Here is a 19,675-nt window from a genome sequence, read left to right as displayed (position 1 = left end):
CAATTGTTAACAAGAGATGGGAAAGACGGATATGTCACTGTTTCCAAACAGTTCACAAGATATTTGTTATGTGCAAGTGGATTAAACAGCAAAAAGAAAATGAAACAAAAGATAAGCAAAGCCATTCAGTGCATTTCGAGGCCCTAAGACTAGCTCGTGTGCTGGAATGCACTTCGTCTTGTTCATATTAAGAGTCTTATTGAGCCACACTGAGCAAACAGGAAAATAATAGTATGATCTTATGATGGGTTGTAGACTTTCAATTCAGAAATACAAGATACCTCAGGTAGAAATGTGTTCATGTAATCACTCATGTAATAAAAGGTTTAAAATATTAATTAAATAATCCTTAAACCATCATCTTTATGTTTGCGGTTGGAGCTCTGGTGTTGTTTGTATTTTGTCTCCCCCTGGTGGACAGAAGGAAAATTATGTAACTTTATACGTTGAAGAAAGAAATCATAAAAGCCTATTTAAATCTATTCTAAAATATCTAAATATTCTAAAATAATTTAAATCTAAAATCTATTTTGAAGAAATTTAACTCACTGGAACTGGTTTAAACCTTGTGTGAACTTCTACATTAACTGATAAGATCAGACTGCAGTCTTCAGCAATACTATAGCACAACATTTCATTTATGTAGTGCAAATGTGCGTTTTTCTGACTGACAAGGTGCATGATTATATCCAAGTGGATTTATAGAAGTATTAATTATATCATTATTGATATATTTAATTATCTCTCCATCGTTTTACTAACTACACTTGAACATTTCATTCACTTGAATAAGTCAAAAGTTAATATTTAGCACAATTAGATTGCCCTTTATTTTGTCTGCTGTTTTGCCAACAAGGAAAATAGTCTAAAGGAAGTCAAGCTGAATTATCCATCACACACGGCCACAATATAATGGTTTTACTTCTTGAATGTATCAGTTTTCAGTGAAGAATGGAATAAGTGAATGATTCAATAACTCTCTCAAATGTGACGTAGCGGCTGTCGCCACCTACTGGCGGCGCAACCTTGAAATCTCAAGAGCTACTGTACTCTGATTGATGGTGCAAACTGGTACATTATTTTAATTCGTTATTGTAATCAAATGTTGTAGTGTTTATTGAATTGTCTAATTAATTTAAAATTTGGACACTGACAAGAGAAAAAAAAAGTAATTATTCTGTGGAGCACGAAGAAGGTGGATAATGTTCATATGCAATGTGTTACATCAAGCAGCTGATATCTAACCATGTGTTCATTTAGCACATTGCGCTATTCTTATTTGTGAAACTGTAGGCCTGTTTCATTTTCTTTTTACCACCTTAAATGTAACTTGATCTACATCAATGAATACAGACATGGTCATCAGACCACATTTCAAGATTTAAAGAAAATAGCATCTGTTTGTAAAAGCGTATTTGTTGAACTGGGTGGCAGCCATGGCAACTAGGACCGGTTAATTAGAAGCTTATGGAGGAGACAATGATGCAACCTTGGAGAGATAAATAATGAATTGATAATGTGCACTTGCGGCCTGAATACTTGGCCAGATTTGCTAATGACTCTTAATACCACAAAGGGAACACGTTCACTAAGGTCATCTTAAAGAGAATGCAAGCTCATATCTGCTTTGGTTTCATCAAATGTGCTGTAGCATGAGGACGGATCAGGATGTACTGTCTCATCTTACCTAGGATCAGGTCTACAATTGTGCATTTTTTTTTTTTTTTTTTTTTGGAAGAGTATGTTGCCATCTCCTGGCCAAAATCTGCATTGATTAGCTGCATTTTTTTTAAAATTACAGTTCATTAGATTGCCCGTTTACATTTACAACTATATTTAAAAAAAAATTTCATCAGGAATTTCTTTTTTATAGAAAATAATATTATATATAATATACACACACACACACACACACACACAAAATAAAATGAAATACATTTTAACATGTCACTAACAAGGTAAAAATACTTTGGTTTGTTAGCTATTTTCTTATGAAAAAACCCAGTGCTAAGAAGCTTAAGTACAACTTATGATTTTTGAACAGACTTCTGATGTAATATTAAAAATGTGCTGCTTAATATTTTTGTAAAAGGCATAATACACTACCATTCAAACGTTTGAGGTAAGTAAGATTATGCCATTTAAATGCCATTCAGACATTTATGTCTGATTCCAAAAGAACCAGGAAATTTTCTTGTAATTAAAGATTCATATTCATAACCAGTTTTGCTATCGGGAATGAAAATTAAAACTAAAACTATAAAAAATAATTTTGTTAATTTAAATAAATACGAAATAAAAAATTGAAATATTAGATGTAAAAAAATAAAATAAAAATAAAAACAGAAATTAGAAATGTTGCAGTGTCAACTAACCAAAAATAAGTACTAAAATTACTCAAACTGAAATAAAAGATAAAAGTCAAACTGAACATTTTTTTTTATTAAACAAGCACATACAGTAAGAAAATTACAGTAAGAAAAATATATCCATAAATACATTTTCAACTGACACACACACACAGTACATGTAAAACAACTGTAATTGTACTGCACATATATGAGCAGCGTAGATTTAAATGGCATTTAAAAATATATCCATAAATACATTTTCAACTGACACACACACACAGTACATGTAAAACAACTGTAATTGTACTGCACATATATGAGCAGCGTAGATTTAAATGGCATACGTGTCGTTGCAAAACTCATAATAACACTCCAAACCCAGCAGATGAGTTTTAGGAGCTGTAAAGAAACTATAAACCTGAGGTGAAAGGTCATACAGCTTTCCGTCACAGCACTGATCTGTACTTGCAGGCAAACATGATCCACACAGCACAAGCCGACTCTGGATAGGCGAACACACGAACCCTCACCGCCAGTCGCACATGATCCCCTCGGCAGCAAACAATCTCTTCACAGAACGCTGATCTGAGTCATGCATATAAAACAAGTTTAGATGTTAGTCATTTGTCTTTTTTTAAAGCTCCACTGTCCACTAACAGCACTGAACAAAATTGCTATTTCTTTGCTACTTCTTTAAATGGTTTTAAATGTTTTTAAAATGGACATATCAATAATAAAGGCATCGTTGGTAGCTGTTTGTTTGTGCAGGTACCTGAGGCAGGTAGCGAATGCCCTGCGTGCATTCCGGTGCAAGAAATGAATAGGAAAGCCTTTAAAAGTGTGTCCGTCGGGTACCGCTCTTCTCACGGCATCCTGGAACTCCTCGTTTCCACACGACACACCTGTACAGCGCTCTAGTTCATACGCCGACAGCGCTGCCGACAGCAGGTATGACAGGTGATCATCCCAGACCGTTGCCAGACCAAGATCCTACAGACAAAAGCAAGTAACTTTAGCAGACAACTATTTTCTTGCTGTATTTTCAAAGTCAAGAAAACAGCCTCGTATGACTGTGATGAACTCAGATTTTACATTTTCAAAAAGTAGAGCAACATTCATTTTCCTTCCAACCATAAGTCACTTTTTTCCTTCGAAAATAATTACAAAAACATCACTTATGTTGCTTTTAGATGGAAGGTTGCTTGTGCATGTGTGGATTTATTACCTTTCTATGCTCTGCTAATAGGTAGCGCATTTCCAGCTCAAGTTGGTTGCTGGCCTCATTAGGCGCTATAGAAGGGGAGCAGAGAGGAGGAGTCGGAGGGAGAGAGGAGGTGGAGCCGGGCGCACACACTGATCTCACGGCCTCCTCGCTCATGGCCTTCCAGCGGGAGCCGTCTGTGAAGTCAAACACACACAGCTCCACAGCATCTGACGGCTGACAGTTGGCCAGGAACATCTTGTGGTTGAAGACGCAGCCGAGCGTCCGGTAAGGGTGGCTGGGTTTCGGTTGGGGAACCATGGGGGGAGCATCTGGGTCTATTGGACGGTGGAGGTATCTAGTACAGAAAGTAAAACGGGAAGCAAGATATTAAACATTATTAACAACAACGAAATCAGGGTGATGTCTGATTTAGGAACAAATGACTCTTATGGTACTTTGATGAATCAGTCAAACAGCCTCAAACTCATTAATGGATTAAATCAGACTCACTGACTGAGTTTGCGACCGACTTTCACACAATTTTTTTTCATTTATGTCTGATTCCAAAAGAACCAGGAAATTTTCTTGTAATTAAAGATTCATATTCATAACCAGTTTTGCTATCGGGAATGAAAATTAAAACTAAAACTATAAAAAATAATTTTGTTAATTTAAATAAATACGAAATAAAAAATTGAAATATTAGATGTAAAAAAATAAAATAAAAATAAAAACAGAAATTAGAAATGTTGCAGTGTCAACTAACCAAAAATAAGTACTAAAATTACTCAAACTGAAATAAAAGATAAAAGTCAAACTGAACATTTTTTTTTATTAAACAAGCACATACAGTAAGAAAATTACTTAAACGTAAACTAAAAACAAAACAAACTGAAAATATCAAAATAAAAGCTAATTCAAAATATTAATAAATATTAATCCAGTATATAAATACTAGTTTATAAATTGTTTTGTTGCTAAATACAAATACTAAAACCATTCAAATATTTCACAAAGACTGTTTTGTAAATTGTTTAGCATATTGCGATCCGATTATAATTTTTAATAACTGTAAAAGAAACTTTGTTTGGAAGTAGAACTGTAAGGTGGGTGACATTAGCTTAATCAATACAATAATTTACCTTTTTTTTTTTTTTTTTTTTTTTAACAGTTTAGGCTCCTAAATGTATACATTTTAAGTAATTTTATTTTAGTTTAGAGACATTTTAGGCATAGTTAGAAAGGATGAATTTTTACCTGTGTGCAGTGAAACTTTCCCAAAAGGTGATGGAGCCGTCTGTACTGCAGGTCATGACCCAGGTGTATGGAGTGTTTTTGGCTTTGGTGCCCACACATACATAAGCATCCAGTCCAAATCCCAACAGCAGACTACACAGAAGTGTGGCATGATCCTCACAGTCGCCCTGACAATAACAAAAATTCATCAAATTGATTTATCAACGTTCATAAAAACAGCACATATGAATTCTAAGGTTTTACTCTAGCTTATGGTTATTCAGGTTCAGTGCCTAGTGTTAAATCAGCATGTCTTGCCTTGTTTCTGCACAGAAAGGCCATCATAGAGCACCACTGCTCCTGCCGGACTCCTCCACCTACCACCGGAGCTCTCTCCTGAGCTAACAGGCTAACGAAACGCGCCGCCTGTCGCGGACTCTCAAGCAGCCTGCCGGCACGTAACACCCGAACATATGAACACACAGGCCGGTTCACACCATTTTCATCCTGGATAACACACAAGTTTTAGAAAACATCGGAGGCAAATCCTGTTATGAAGAAGAATAACTCAACAAAATATAGCAACATTCAACAGTACATTGCTCAGTAACTTCAGGTCACCTGTGCAAAGATCTTCACCAGCTTGGACTGGTGCGAGGGTCGAATCTCCAAGAACTCCTGCCACCACTGTTTGGCATACACCAAAAACAGCCTCTCCTTCTCCGCTGTTTTCTGCCTTTCCAGGGATTGCTGGAAGAAGTAAGATCCGCAGTTTTTGTTTAGACAAGCTGTTTTTAAAATGCAATGTTACGGAGACAAATAACAGAGAAATAAGGAGAATGAAAAAGCTTTGTTGAAGACTTATCCCCACTTTTGTAACAAATGATGTTTAGAGAATAACAACTCCTTTAAAGGAATGTTCTGGGTTCAAAGTGAAAAAATGGTGGACAGTAAAAATAGCTAACTGGAAATGTGTATAGGTGTGGTTTGTTTTAACTGCTCATCACATGGTAATGACTGGAGCTGAACATTTTAAACAATTTAAAACAATGATCAATACAAGCGCGCTTGATTGTCCCGCGAGTTCTAAAAATGCACTCTATTTTTAAATAGGAGTTGTTGTTTTTTTGTGCGCTAGAGACAAACGCAGCAGGCTTAAATCCACAGAATATGTGCTGTGAGCCACGTGCTCGTTGCTTGACAGTGCTTCCTCTCTCTGTTATTTTAGTCTTTTACTTTTAGATATGCTTTGGCTGCGGTTAAATTCACTTGCATCTACTTTTATGATACGAAATTGATGTAAACACTGTTATGTTCTCAGAACAGGACAAAACATCTGATATGTGGAAACAGATTACATCAGAATGCATTAGTGTGAATGCAGTCTACTAAAGCTGCCAGTGTCTATGATCTCATCAGTAATAATCAAATGGCAATAATGCAGAGAAAAAGAGAAACCCATAACTATGATTAACTGTAAACTTTCAAAACTTAAAGCACTCCCAAATACTGGTTCCATTAGTTAATATTAGTTAACTACCTTAGTTAACATGATCTAAGGAAGAACAATCCTTCTACAGCATTAATTAATTGTAGTTGATGTTAATTTCAACATTTACTAATGGAGTATTCCAATCAAAAGTCGTGCTTGTTAACATTAGTTAATGCACTGTGAATGCGCATGAACTTACAATGGAGAACCATTTTCATTACTTAACATTAACAAATATTAATAATACTACAGTAATAAATGTATTGTTCATTGTTTGCTCATGTTAATTAATATTTTAACTAACATTAACTAACGGAACCTTATTCTAAAGTGTTACCGAAAGTGCTTTTTGTTTATCACTTTGATTTGATAGTTAATTTGAATAATTTGATATACCGTATTTTTCATACCATAAGTCGCACCTGAGTATAGGTCGCATCAGTCCAAAAATACGTCATGATTTCTCCTGGTTCATTTCTCTCGGTTCATGTCAAATTAATTTTGATAAATAAGTCGCACCGGACTAAAAGTCGCAGGACCAGCCATATTATGAAAAAAAAGTGCGACTTATAGTCCGGAAAATACGGTAATCATGATGTATTGTGATGCATCGTGATATCGAATTGAATTGAATCATTTACATGATAATCGTAATTGAATTGAATCGTGAAACCAGTGCTGATTCACACCCCTACATTATGTGGACTAATCGATGCAGATTAGCGTCATGCAACGGAGCGGTTTGGAACAATGAATCGCTGAGTGAATCTTTTGGGAGCTGCTGAACAAAGAAGGTAAAAATAAATGCATATTATAAAACAATGAAAGTGTTTTTTGACCTTGCATCCATGTCAACCTGTTATTGGGCCTCCCCAAAACCAAAATATGGACCTTTCATAACCCATAATGGAGCATTTAAAAACAGTGCAAATGTAACATTTATTCCTGGTGCAATGTTTTGCCCCATAGACTTTCATTACAAGGGCATTATTGTAACCATTTTTATTACAGGGACTTGTTTATTTTTTTAATGCTAGCAGTAGAGCTTAACTTGTCCTTAATCTGAAACATTCCTTTGAATGTCATCCACAATGACTTAATTTGAAAGAAACCTAAGCATTTACATAGTAATGCCTCACCTGGGTGGTGACAACATCCGGGCTCAAGGTCTCAGTAAGAGGAGGATACAGTTCCAGTTTCAGATTCAGAACACCAACAGCTACTTTACATTCACTGCCTGAGGAAAAAAAGACATGCACACATGCTCATAAACAACTTTTAAGCCTCAACACCCTTTAATGTGTTCTTTGCTAATTAAATGTACAGTTTAAATCTCCAAAAGAAGGTACTTTGAAGAATGCTGCAATTGTTTTTGTTCATAAAAGGAAAGGTACTATTAGTCAAAATATCTTCTTTTATATTCCAACGAAGAGTGCAAGTCATTCAAGAATATCATAAGGATAAATACTCATATAATTGGATTTTTGGGTAAACTGCGTGTTACGAATGGAAAAGGTTCGCCATTAATAATATGACATTTGCTTACCCACTCCCAGCAGTTCTACAGAGACACCGGTTTTCCCGTTGGGAGCACTGAGAACTCTCCTCCAGTCAAGAAAATAAGAAGAAATGAGTGTTGTGTCCCCAGACGTGTCGGTTTTAATCAGCACCATGTGCACTGGGTCACAGATGGACAGCATGGTGGTAGCATCAGCCATCTTGCCAGCATCTCCTGTGCCATAACAAAAACACATGACAGGTTCATGAAATGAAATGGAGAACATTATGGACTGCTAGAAAAAAGTAGGGTTGCTTTAAGACACCTGGGCCATCTCTGTGGACCTCCAGAAGAAAGCCCTCCTGTAGGTCTGGTTCACAGGCACATGGGACTGGTTTGGAGCGGAAGCGCTGGTTGCGGAAGTGGAGATGAAGGGTGAACGTAGAGCACACCTGACCAGGTAAAGGTTCTGGCTCCTGCAGGTGTTCCAGGAAGGCCTTACCGCCCAGAACTTGTAGGTAGAGGTATCTCCTCAGTGGACTGATGTTAGCTGGTGAAATGTTGTTAAAGGGTTAGTTCTCTTACTTTGGTTGAACTGACTTTTAACGTAATGCACAGAACATGTCTGCAATTGTGTTTTAAAGATGAGCTCATTTATGGGTTTAGAATGATATGAGGGTAAACAGTCACTCACTTGTCTTCAGCTGTGCGATGTTCTTGTCCACAAAACGAGTTGCAGACTTGTTCACAGAATCAGGTTCAGCATGAGAAACCTCCTGATGGGAAATCAACTAGTCTTTTAAAGCGATACTAAATATCTCTGCTTTGGTAAAGAGATGCATTCATTGTACAATCTCAGTGTATGCAGAACATAATAAGAATACTCCTAGCACATTTGTGAAGTGGAGGTCTTTCATCACGTCATCCACGATTCCCCTCCGCTGGAGAGCATGTATGAAGTCCTCCTCAGAGAGAGAGCGCTGTCCATGCTGCCCATCAGCCCTCACGGTCTCCGCTAAAACATCTCGAATTCTCCCATGGATATCCATCTGAAAACGGTTTCGTTGACAACATTGGGAGATTTTCAATATCTAGCTGTAGGTTAGGTCAGGTCATTTTTTAAAAGAAGTCCCTTATGCTCCCAAAGGCTGCATTTATTGGTTTGAAAACAGAGTAGGGACAGCAATACTGTGAAATCTGATTACAATTTAAAAGCACTGTTTTCTATTTTAATACATTTTAAAATGTCACTTATTACTGCGATTTTCAGCAGCCATTACTCCAGTGCTCAGAGTCACGTGATCCTTCAGAAATCAATCTAATATGCTGAATTCAACATAAAATGTATTCAAATGAAAAGCAGTTCTTTTAAATTGTGAGGATATTTAACAATATAATGTTTTACTCTATGCGTGATCAAATTAATGCAGCCTTGCTGAGAATAAAAATAAACGTGTAGTTGGACGTTATACTTAATTTAATTAAATAAAATTGTATGCGTAGTAATTGCACAAAAATGACACGATATAAATGTGTGGTTGGTTGTCATGTCAACCACCTAAATACACTAGTAAAAACAACAACAACAACAACAACAACAACAACATCACATGGGAAAACAAACCGTAATGCATTTCTAGTAACGTTAAGTTAAAACTATGATTTTAATCACAAAAAATGATGTAAAACAGGAAAATAATGGTTTCTGACATAATTTGTAAACACAGTAAACACAGGCGAATTCTATTGCACAAAATGCAATGAACAGTCATGATTTGCGAGTAACATCTGATCTTTAGCTTGCGTTAACGTTACCTTGATTAAATGGTCATGGATTATTTGTTTTAATTCAGTTGCTTTTTCTGGAGGCAGGGACATGTTTTCGAGCGTGAAAAAGCCACAAGAGTTTCAGACCAAACAAAAGTAATCATTTAAAATCAGCGTCTGCATTAAACACAGGTTTTCAACATAAGTTACTCATATTATCAATTTTCTTCTGTTCTTTTCTGGATGTGATGTTAACGCCTCCCGGCTCCAACTGACGTTTTAAATCCTGGCGGAAAGGCGAGCGGGAGGCTGTCGTCACAGAGCCTGCGTATACTCGCAGTTACGGCTTTAAAATACACTTAAAGCTGCAAAACAAAAACCTAACTACATTACGTTTAACGAACAACAGTTTTTATTAGCTTTAACACTTTACGATTTCGTAGATTCTAGAAAATATTAAACTCTACGGTTTAAATCAGGCACAGCGTCTTCATACTTAGGAAATGACGTCATGAAATTCAGCCCCTGGATCTTGTAGTTCTCATTTATTATAAACACAAACTGTACTTTGTAGGCCTAATGTGTGGTGTACCATACATTAACATATTCAGTGTTCCTCTCTCACTTTTTGGCTAAATGGTCTTTGGGCCTCTTCTAAAGAGGATGAAAATGACTTTATTAAATCTAACATTTTTTGCTAAAATTCCACATCCCCACCCCTAGATGTCATTTTTGACTTTACAACTGTTCAATAAATGTTCAATATTTACAGTGTAGTATGTAGCTATAATTTTAATGTTTATTCAATAATAAAAAGTTATCTTGTAGTTCTCCACAGCGTGTTTTAGTCATGCCAACCTGTCCTCACTTAAAGTCCTTACTTAGCAACTTAGTTCTTTAAAACAAAGCAACCCTTGTGCGGTCTTCGGTCATTTCTGACCGGAATATTTTACGTTTTGAAATGTTAAAAATCACAGCTTCATCGGAATGATATGAAATGCGGTGACCTTCATGGCATTTGGGGTGTGAACACAAAAAAAAAATTGAGGGCATGATTCGAACGGTCTAAGTGGGCGTAAAAAAAATAGTAACACTCATGGTCTTCGGTCAAAAATGACCGTCCATAGGAAATGAATGGGAAATAGACAAAAATACAACAATTCAGAGAATATTTGTGTACACAATCTACAAATCGATCACAAAACTGAAAAAAAGTGCACAGCAGTGAAGGGATAACACTATAAAACATCAAGAGTGTGATATTGACACATCCAATCACACACAGATGCACACACACACACACAAACACACACACACACACACACATACTTACACATAGACACCTATGAACTACTGTGTCTGTAACACAGAGCAAAGTTTTGAGAATGTGAAATCCATTCAATAATTCAGTCATAATGCAGAGAAAATCTAACAGCAGTGAAGGTATGACACTCTAAATAATCACATACACACACACACGCGCGCGCACACACGCACACACCTATGACCTGCTGTCTGTAAAACAGCGATGAGAAGCAAGCGCTGCCTCTTGGGTTTGTCAGTGCACTTAGAAACTCAGACTTGGTCCTTTGCACCATTCTGAGGATTCTTATTTTTTATTTTTTTGCAGGAGCTCTGTGCCACTGAACAATATGTTCAGGTTTGATTGCAATCATAATGCAAAAACTTGAATGCAAATAATGCATGAAATCATTATTTATAACAGAAGAGATATAAAAAAATATACAAAAAGTACTCTTTAGAATGTATTAATATATATTCAAGTCCACTACTTAATATGAGTAAGCAATTATGTCTAAAAACAATAATGGAATTCACAAGCCTCTCTATAGATTCCTATACTGGTAATAAGTGGTTGCACCATGCACTTACATGTTTTTCTTTCTTTGCTCTGACCAGGTGGCGCTAAAAAATCTTCAAAAATGTATTTGAAAGGCCAAGTCTCTGGTTTAATCTGAAATACAACATTAATTCGAAAATAATTTAGAAAAATTAGAAAAAAAAATTATGTACTATTTTCTATGAGAAAAATTGTTCATAATTATTGCATAAATATGAATTAATACCTTAAAATTTTCTCAAAATACAAAAGAAAAAATATTATTGAATAAAAATATATTCCACTGATTTTACTGGGGGGCAAAAAAGTTACATTTTAGGTGTCCGGTCACTTATGACCGTGAAGACCCTGAGTGTGACTCCCAAATGAGGGCCGCACAAGGGTTAAAATGTGTTTGAGAAACAAATGTGCAATTTATGTTGTAAAACAAAACATCAAGTAGTATTTACCATAGACATGCTTCTCTAGACATGCTTCTCATGCTTACTGTGTATTTTTAAATGGTTATATAGATTTATTTATTGACTGTTGTTGATAGTCACTTTTTTATTCTTTTAGCTGCTAATTGATGTCATCTTAATTTTATTGTGTAGAGATATGCAATGACAATAAACCTAAACTAAACTAAAAAATCTAAACTAAATCTAATCTGCAATTCTAAAATCATAAGAAACTCCCAGAGTAACCCAGGCTTGTGCTTTCTCTTCTTTTCGGTTTTGGACGTGACAAAGCTTCACATTAGGAACCGCACGATAGGCTAATATATGTAAATGTAACCAAACATCTCTGACAAAGAATTACATCATTAAACATTTAAATATTTTTATTTTAGCTAAAAAATTTTTTTTTTTTTTTACTATTTAATATAATAAAAATATTTCCAGAGCTTTAGAACTATAGTATACCAGGAGAATGAGTTCAACAGCTTTTATATTAAATTATGCCCAATCCAGATGTCACTTACATTTGCAAGGCATGTTTGGAACAGATTTCTCATATCTTTGCAAAAATGTTATTAGCTCTTAAAAGGTCAGCTTTTTCCCGTACTTGTGACAACAGACTGCTGAGAGGAAAAGGGATTGTTCTTTCCCGGCTGGTCACTTGGCTAGATGGAATGAAATTACCAATCCACCATTAGCCACTTCTGGAAATATTGGATCAATTCCTGGAACCATGGCAGGAAGAGACATCTAATTTGACTCCCATCGATTCTGCTAAGTAATTGGCATTAAACCCACAATGAAATCCTACAGTGTGAGGTAACAGCGACTGGGAACAAACTATGATCCGTGGAGACAAAAATAAATCGCTATGGTTGGTGCAACATCCATTGTCTAAAAAAATTAACCTAACAGACCTGGCACTGCACTGATGTAGCAATCTATAAACATGCAATCTGTCACAATCTGGATTTATTTGCAATCATACATCAGTTTTACCCCACATGCATGGACGAAATAAGAGATATCTAAGCTTGAGAAACCAGAAAGGTATATTCACAGAAGATGCCAGAGACAAAAGAATTATAATAATAATGCAAACAAAAACAGAAATATTTCTTATTTAGTAAAGAGTTTACTATGTACATTTTTTTAAAAGTGGAAACCGGACCACTTATTACATTTGGCTGAATCTACAGTCAGTTTATTACTAGAAGATCCTGAGATGTGCATGTACGGAAACTCACTGGGCTTTGACCTACTGAAACAAATGAGTCACCCTATGAATATCCATGCGGGAATTTAGCAAACAGACACATTTAATAAACGGTCTTAATAATAGACGGACTGGTGAGGGTCTATTTAACATTGCTTCGCAACAAAATACTGTACAGTGAAAGTCGTTAGGCTGCGAGAACTTACCATGATGGAATTGCTATAGTAGTTACAATGTAACTACATGATTGGTTACACTGTAATAACCACATATGACACAAACATTCAAATAATCATAAAGAACATCCGGTTATGAAGGCTTGTAAACACGATCATTCTACATTTTTGTCCCTTATCTACAAAACATCCAAGCACCTACTAATATGAGTACCATAATTTGGGTCCCTGGGCAAATAAAAGACAAGAAGAGGAATCTGTGGGATAAAACGGCATCACTGGGACAGAAAGGCCCAGCACATGCACAGTCCCAGAGCTACAGCTGCACCAGCGCCGACATTCAAGAGAATTGGTTTCCAGAAAAGCCACTTCTCTTTCTTCTTCTCCGAATCGCTTAGTTTCAGCTTCATTTGCTGCACCTTCTGTGTCGTGCTGGCTATCCGTTCCTCGCGGTTCCTCTTGCGAAGGCTGGAAGCAATAAAAACACACATACGGTTGATTACTTCAGATTTTTTAATAGCCAAAAAATGCAAAAAAATAGCTATTTTCCTGGTATTAGCATAATTGCATGACTTAAAGTGCCCCTATTATGCCATCTGTACAGTTCCTAATATTTTTTGGGAGTCTCCTACAATAGGATTACATACATGCAAGGTCAAAAACCGCTTTTGTTTTCTTAAAATATTTATTTGATTTTCACCTAATTTTCCAGTGATTCTCAAACGATTCGTTGGAAACAGTTTAAAGATTCAGTCTCTAAAACCCTCCTTTCCGTGAGCCTGCTCTACTCTGATTGGTCAGATGGCCTAGTCTTTTGTGACTGGTCTACGGCGTACAGCGGTGTTGGAAATGATATGCCTATTTCAATAAATTATTTCATTTTGTGAATCCCGAGTTGAACTCCCCGAAATTAGAGAAGTCATCAGTTAAATGCAAGTTGTTTGCAGCCGGCTAACGTGAAACAAAGGGCCACATTATGCAAATGTGTTACCCTGTTACGTGTAGCCGAACAAGGAAGTGGGATTCGAATTACTAACGATTCTTCTAGACTTTTCAGAGTCGATTCTTTATTTTATGAGACAATAACTTTATTTATCGTGCACTTTCAGCTTTACAATTTTGCAGATCATTTACATTCACATACAGATACACTACACACTGCAATATTGGAAATGGCATTATAGGGGCACTTTAATGCACGTCCTTTTTCAAAATATATTTTCACAAAGTATTGGTTATAAAAAGTCATATGGTGCATATTATTGCAATTTAAAATAGCATTTTTATATTTATATATATATATATATATATATATATATATATATATATATATATATATATATATATATATATATATATATATATATATATATATATATATTATTTTTTTTTTTATGAATGTTCTAAAAGAAGAGCATTTATTTAAAATTTTAACATTTTGTGACATTAAAAATATATATTGTCATTTTCTTTTGATCAATTTAATGCATCTTTGCAGAATGAAAGCATTATATATATATATATATATATATATATATATATATATATATATATATATACAAAGAAACTTACACCAGACTTTTGAAGTTGATCAACTTTGAATTCAGTCTAGTAATGTTGTTACAATTATGGTTGACTGAACTAGATTTCGAACAAATTGAATAAAAATCTCACGCTCAGCTATCAGCTAAAAGATAAAACTTTTTTTTTTTTTTTTTTTTATCTTACCTTAAAGTTTTTAACTCTGTATGCGCTTCCTTCGGTGAATGTGTGCGGTCTTGTTCTCTTTCTGGATCATGTGGCTCTGTACAAGAGTCAGACTGACCGTTGAGTTTCTCTGAACACAGGATGGAGCTCTGAGAAGATGAAACCAAATAAGCTTCTGGCTCCTGCCACTCTTCAGGCTGCTTCTGCTGTCAATGCAAAAGATTTAGGGTTAGAGATATATAAACATTACATTATATCCTTTTGGTAAGTTATATAATGTAATCAAACATGTACCTTTTATTCTCTACATATTACACATCAACTATTCACATATATTGCAATGCACAATCAATACGGATTATCAAACTAACACACACAAATATTAATAACTTAATGTTTTTAAAGTTCTACTGTCAATTTTGAAGATTATAAATGTTCAAGTATAAATCTATTAAATCTATTATAAATCTAAAATAAATCTGGTCTCCCCAAAAATGCCAGCTGTTTTGACTCACAGTCATATTTAAAGAAATTGCCACTAATGATTCAAACGTGAGTTTTGAGCAGTGTAGAGAAGAGCTTGTTGTTTGTCATTTCTCCGATCTCAAATGCAGACATGGTTTTATGTTTACGCACAACGATGCAACACAACGTGTAAAAAGCCTGTCTAAGTCATTATAATCCATAATTATTGCCTCATGCCTCATTTATTATAATGGGTTTTCATGTTTACATGTATGTGACAGTTTGATGAGGGGCGTAACATTTCCGTCACATGCTTGAGGCATTCGGCCAATCACTCTTTGCTTTCCAGACTGATGACCATTGTAAAAATGACACGTTTCAGAAAGGCATGGCATAGAGGAGAAACAATAATGCACATTATGTGAAAAATAATGTGTTTTTTTTTTTTTTACCTTAAACCACATAAATACATTTCATTACACCAAATACACAAAATAATGTTCTTTTTAGCAACATCATAATTCCCCTTTAATAAATTACACAAAATCAAATGTAATAATGCAATCGCACCATGCTTGACACCTGCTGAGCGGAGTCTTCCAGGAGGCTCTTTGCTCCCTCCATGACTGCCATATATGAAAATCGAAGCTGGTCTGGGGTTTGGATAAGGCCCATCCGATACTCTCTCATATCTAACAAAACCTTTTGAATGTCCACAGACGAAGGGTCTTTCCTCTTGCCCATCTACAAATACAAAACCACAATGAAATATCAGTTCAACAGAAGTATATATAGTACCTGATAATGACGGTCTTCAAACCCAGGTTGAAAAAAAAAAAAAAAAAAAATAGATTTCAGTCTCACAAAATGACGATGTGCTGTAAAACCTGTAGAATCATTAAATATTCTGTAACCGCAGGCTTACCAATACAAGGCAGGTGTCAACCAATGAGAAAGTCCCAGATCTCCCTATCCCTGCACTGCAGTGGACCACCGCGGGTCCGTTCTCTGGCCCCAGTGACCCAGACTCTCGAACCTTGAAAAGGAAGTTGAGGAATGATGCCGGGGACTCTGGCACGCCAAAATCAGGCCACGTTGTGTAATTAAAATGGTAGATCTCTCTGGTTTCTCCAGTCTACAAATATTAGACAACATTTAAACAACATTTATTTTTGATGTCTTGTTTAGAGAAGTATTCAGTGATGTAGTAATTTAACATTACGTTCACCTTGCCATTTCCGAGTTCTAATAGTCTGATTGTGTAATTCGGTTTGACATCCTCAGACACCAGAGTCACCGTAAACCCAGTGTCACTGAAATCCATGTCTCGCTCCTCCTCTGACGGCCAGTACTGCGCACACTTCTCCTGTTCAGATTGAACAAAAACAGATTTCATTTCCCCCCCACTACACAAGCAGCTTCATACACAATAATGCCTTCAAAAAAAAAAAAAAAAAAAAAAAAAAAAAAAACTTTCAAGACAATTATTTTAATAACAATTAATGACGATTAATGTGTAATATATATACACTACAATTCAATGAGCTTGCTTTCATTATACAATTTGAAACAGCAATATACATTTCAAAATATCTTTAAATAGTGCTGATTTGGTGCTAGAGAAATATTGCTTATTATTATCAATGTTGGAAACAGTTGTGATGCTTAATATTATTTCAGGATGAATCATTCAGATGTCTTTACTGGCACTTTTCCTCAACTAATGCATCCTTGCTAAATAAATGTAGCAATATTTTTTTTAATATAACAACTTGCGGACCTCATGCGGTTTCTTTCTTTTAAATGCAAATGCTAACGTATGCAAAAACAAAGCAGGGCAAAGAACAAGCGTCGTTTGTGTTCACTCACCGAGCCTTTCTCTATAACTCTGTTAAGCATAATAACTGCTTTGCACCGTTGTTCCCAAATCATTTGCCAGAAGTGACCACAAGTGTTCCTCAGTGGGCCCTGCAGAAAGAGTCTGCAATTACATTAGAGAATACGCAAACAAGCTGGCCAATGCGAAAGAAATGCATGAGACATCCTTCTTTAATATACAAAAGTCTGATGTTAAAAAGGCAGGTTGCATGATGCTAAACACAAATTCACTCAAAACAGGGGAAATGTGTAAATCTAATTTGTTGGTATATAAGATCCACATGTAAATGTGTATTGAGGTCAAGTGAGAGATCAATGCAAGTTAGCGAAATGCAAACAGTGGACTTACTTTTTCCATTACTGCCATACCTGTGTCAATATGTACCTTCTCTGGGCCTCCTCCACGGTAATTAGGCTTGCATTTATGTAGTCATTCTCTGAATTTTCTAATCTCACCCGGCTGTGATCATCTTAACACAAAAAATTCAGGTTATTCAGGGAGAGTCGACAATTATTTTGGCAATTTGTGTTAATTTAATCTGAAATCAAGATTAAGCTTGCATAAAAAAAACGCTTTTAAGGATGTTTTTTAATAAAACAAAGCGACTTCTTAATTAATTGTCTTTCAAATCTGTATATGGCTGCCTTACACATTAAGTCACTATTGACTTTCACTACATTTTTCCTTTATACAGTGAAAGTGAATGGTGACTGAGGCTGATATCCTGAGGCTATAACATTTCTATTTTGGTTCACAGACAAAAAAAGAAGAAGAAAAAAAAAGGAAAGTCATACAGATGGGAAACAAATTGAAGCAGGCTACATGATTATACAAGTTTGAGTAAACTTTCCTTTTCAGTGGAAGGTTACAAAATGAGTGAAACGTTGTTAAAATGGTTTACGTGGAAGAAACTTACAGGGACTGACGTCTCTGTATCTATTCCTATTGCGATTTTCTGGGAACTTTGCCACTTTGTAGGGACACTCCTGAGACTGGTTACGGATTTCCTAGAAAGAGATTACAAAATAACAAACAACAGTGTGAAAACCCTAAGAGCCATCTTTTATGTAATAAAGGGAGAAAAAAGGGGGGGGGGGGTGACACCACGCTCATACATTACATGTAATAAATAAATAAATATGACAAAAGGAGGAGGGAATGTTATTAAAATATAAATAAAGAACAAATAAATCGGTCAGAATAAAACATATAAAGGCAAAAAAAAGGGGGGAGGGGGGGTTGTGCATGTAGGACTAGCTGGCTGAGTTATTATAGAAAACTGACAGCTTCGGTTCTTCAGTTCTTTGGAAGTGCTCGTCAGTTCTCAGAAACCATATCAGTGCATGGCTGTGTGTCAAAACCTGGCGAGCTCCCTAACTTCACGTCATTTTTGAGTATCACAGATGCGCGCGGGGGGTTCGGAGGCGGCAGAGATCAGATGACATTTAGGGCGATAGGACTTGGAACGCATATGGTGCCTAAAAACTAACTAACGTGAAACTGTGATGTCTAGAAATGCTGTCTATGTAGATAGCTTACAAGGTGTTGAGACACAGCCCACGTGTTCACAGGAAGCTGCTCTAATGCACCGCACTTGTGACTCGACCACTCACGCACTTCACATTGCCTCTGCATTTACTCCGAGTAAACAACTTATTTTAACGCATGACAGTTCGCTGTGTGGTTTTATCAGTTTTGCTTGTTGAGAAGAATTAAAAAATAATAAACTGGCTGAGTTCCAAATTACTGTAAAACCATGTCCACTCACGTTCGGGTTAACCCGAGCTGAAGTGGTTCACAAAATAAGATTATTTCACAGTAATTTCATGTGGACCGTATTTCTCGGTACTACGCGCATGCGCTGTAACGCAAAGTTGAATTCCCTTTTCGTTCTCACGGCCCGAGGACTATTAGATAAACATTACAAATCTATCAGCGTAGAATACAGCAGGTGTCCCAAGCGTTCATCCTAGGAACGGCTCAAATTGAATCATTCAGAAGAACCGTATGACTTACATTATAAAGATTCTGCCACTGTCCAGATGAATCGATGTTCTCAAACTCCTGATCCATTTTTTCCCGAAGCGGGGTTATTCAAATGAGACGGTTAAATCATATGTCGTCTGAGCTCAAACGAGCGGTCACTATTCCACTGTTAAAAACTGTCATGTTCCCGTGAAAACGGCAAGGAACGGTGCAGTGCGACGTTAACCCTCATCAAAGAGGATAAAATTACCAGCACTTTCAGCACCCCCATCGGCTACTTCCGTGTGCCAGAGGAGAGCGACAAAACAGCGTCCTCTGTCGACGAGAATCAACATGGCTACCTCGATTACTTCCAGGTAGGAGACTCGTACAAGTGTTTCGAATCTTTTGAATCAAT

General features: G+C 36.1%; 2 protein-coding genes across 4 annotated transcripts; both read right to left on the bottom strand.

Moving 5' to 3' along the window:
- Positions 1-2,590: 2,590 nt before the first annotated feature.
- cep76 (centrosomal protein 76) lies at positions 2,591-9,856 on the bottom strand. Its single transcript, XM_026284201.1, has 12 exons — positions 9,597-9,856; positions 8,675-8,830; positions 8,476-8,557; positions 8,107-8,331; positions 7,830-8,015; positions 7,423-7,520; positions 5,413-5,541; positions 5,110-5,298; positions 4,813-4,979; positions 3,577-3,910; positions 3,124-3,341; positions 2,591-2,936 (listed from the first exon to the last, which is right to left on the bottom strand). The coding sequence occupies exons 1-12, from the start codon at positions 9,657-9,659 to the stop codon at positions 2,798-2,800; spliced, it is 1,986 nt and encodes a 661-aa protein (XP_026139986.1). The 5' UTR covers positions 9,660-9,856; the 3' UTR covers positions 2,591-2,797.
- A 2,947-nt stretch (positions 9,857-12,803) lies between these two features.
- LOC113116202 (tyrosine-protein phosphatase non-receptor type 2-like) lies at positions 12,804-19,595 on the bottom strand. 3 transcript variants are annotated; one of them, XM_026284196.1, is made up of 9 exons: positions 19,309-19,595; positions 18,209-18,299; positions 17,661-17,761; positions 17,283-17,381; positions 16,642-16,779; positions 16,339-16,548; positions 15,984-16,157; positions 14,970-15,154; positions 12,804-13,709 (listed from the first exon to the last, which is right to left on the bottom strand). In XM_026284196.1, the coding sequence occupies exons 1-9, from the start codon at positions 19,363-19,365 to the stop codon at positions 13,517-13,519; spliced, it is 1,248 nt and encodes a 415-aa protein (XP_026139981.1). In that variant the 5' UTR covers positions 19,366-19,595; the 3' UTR covers positions 12,804-13,516. The 3 variants fall into 3 exon arrangements, with proteins under 3 accessions (XP_026139981.1, XP_026139982.1, XP_026139983.1); XM_026284197.1 differs by having other exon boundaries at positions 14,970-15,151; XM_026284198.1 differs by having other exon boundaries at positions 15,996-16,157.
- Positions 19,596-19,675: the final 80 nt, after the last annotated feature.

This window comes from Carassius auratus, chromosome 16 (genome assembly GCF_003368295.1).
Source record: "Carassius auratus strain Wakin chromosome 16, ASM336829v1, whole genome shotgun sequence".
Classification (NCBI taxonomy): domain Eukaryota; kingdom Metazoa; phylum Chordata; class Actinopteri; order Cypriniformes; family Cyprinidae; genus Carassius; species Carassius auratus.
This window is presented reverse-complemented; position numbering and strand designations above follow the sequence as displayed.

Excerpts from the sequence above, each read along its gene's own strand:
- cep76 (XM_026284201.1), bottom strand. The coding sequence starts at position 9,659 with ATGTCCCTGCCTCCAGAAAAAGCAACTGAATTAAAACAAATAATCCAT. Across the intron at positions 8,831-9,596 it reads TCCATGACCATTTAATCAAG|ATGGATATCCATGGGAGAAT; the intron begins GTAACGTTAACG and ends AACCGTTTTCAG. Across the intron at positions 8,558-8,674 it reads AAGACCTCCACTTCACAAAT|GAGGTTTCTCATGCTGAACC; the intron begins GTGCTAGGAGTA and ends ATTTCCCATCAG.
- LOC113116202 (XM_026284196.1), bottom strand. The coding sequence starts at position 19,365 with ATGGATCAGGAGTTTGAGAACATCGATTCATCTGGACAGTGGCAGAAT. Across the intron at positions 18,300-19,308 it reads AGTGGCAGAATCTTTATAAT|GAAATCCGTAACCAGTCTCA; the intron begins GTAAGTCATACG and ends ATCTCTTTCTAG. Across the intron at positions 16,158-16,338 it reads TTGACACCTGCCTTGTATTG|ATGGGCAAGAGGAAAGACCC; the intron begins GTAAGCCTGCGG and ends TTGTATTTGTAG.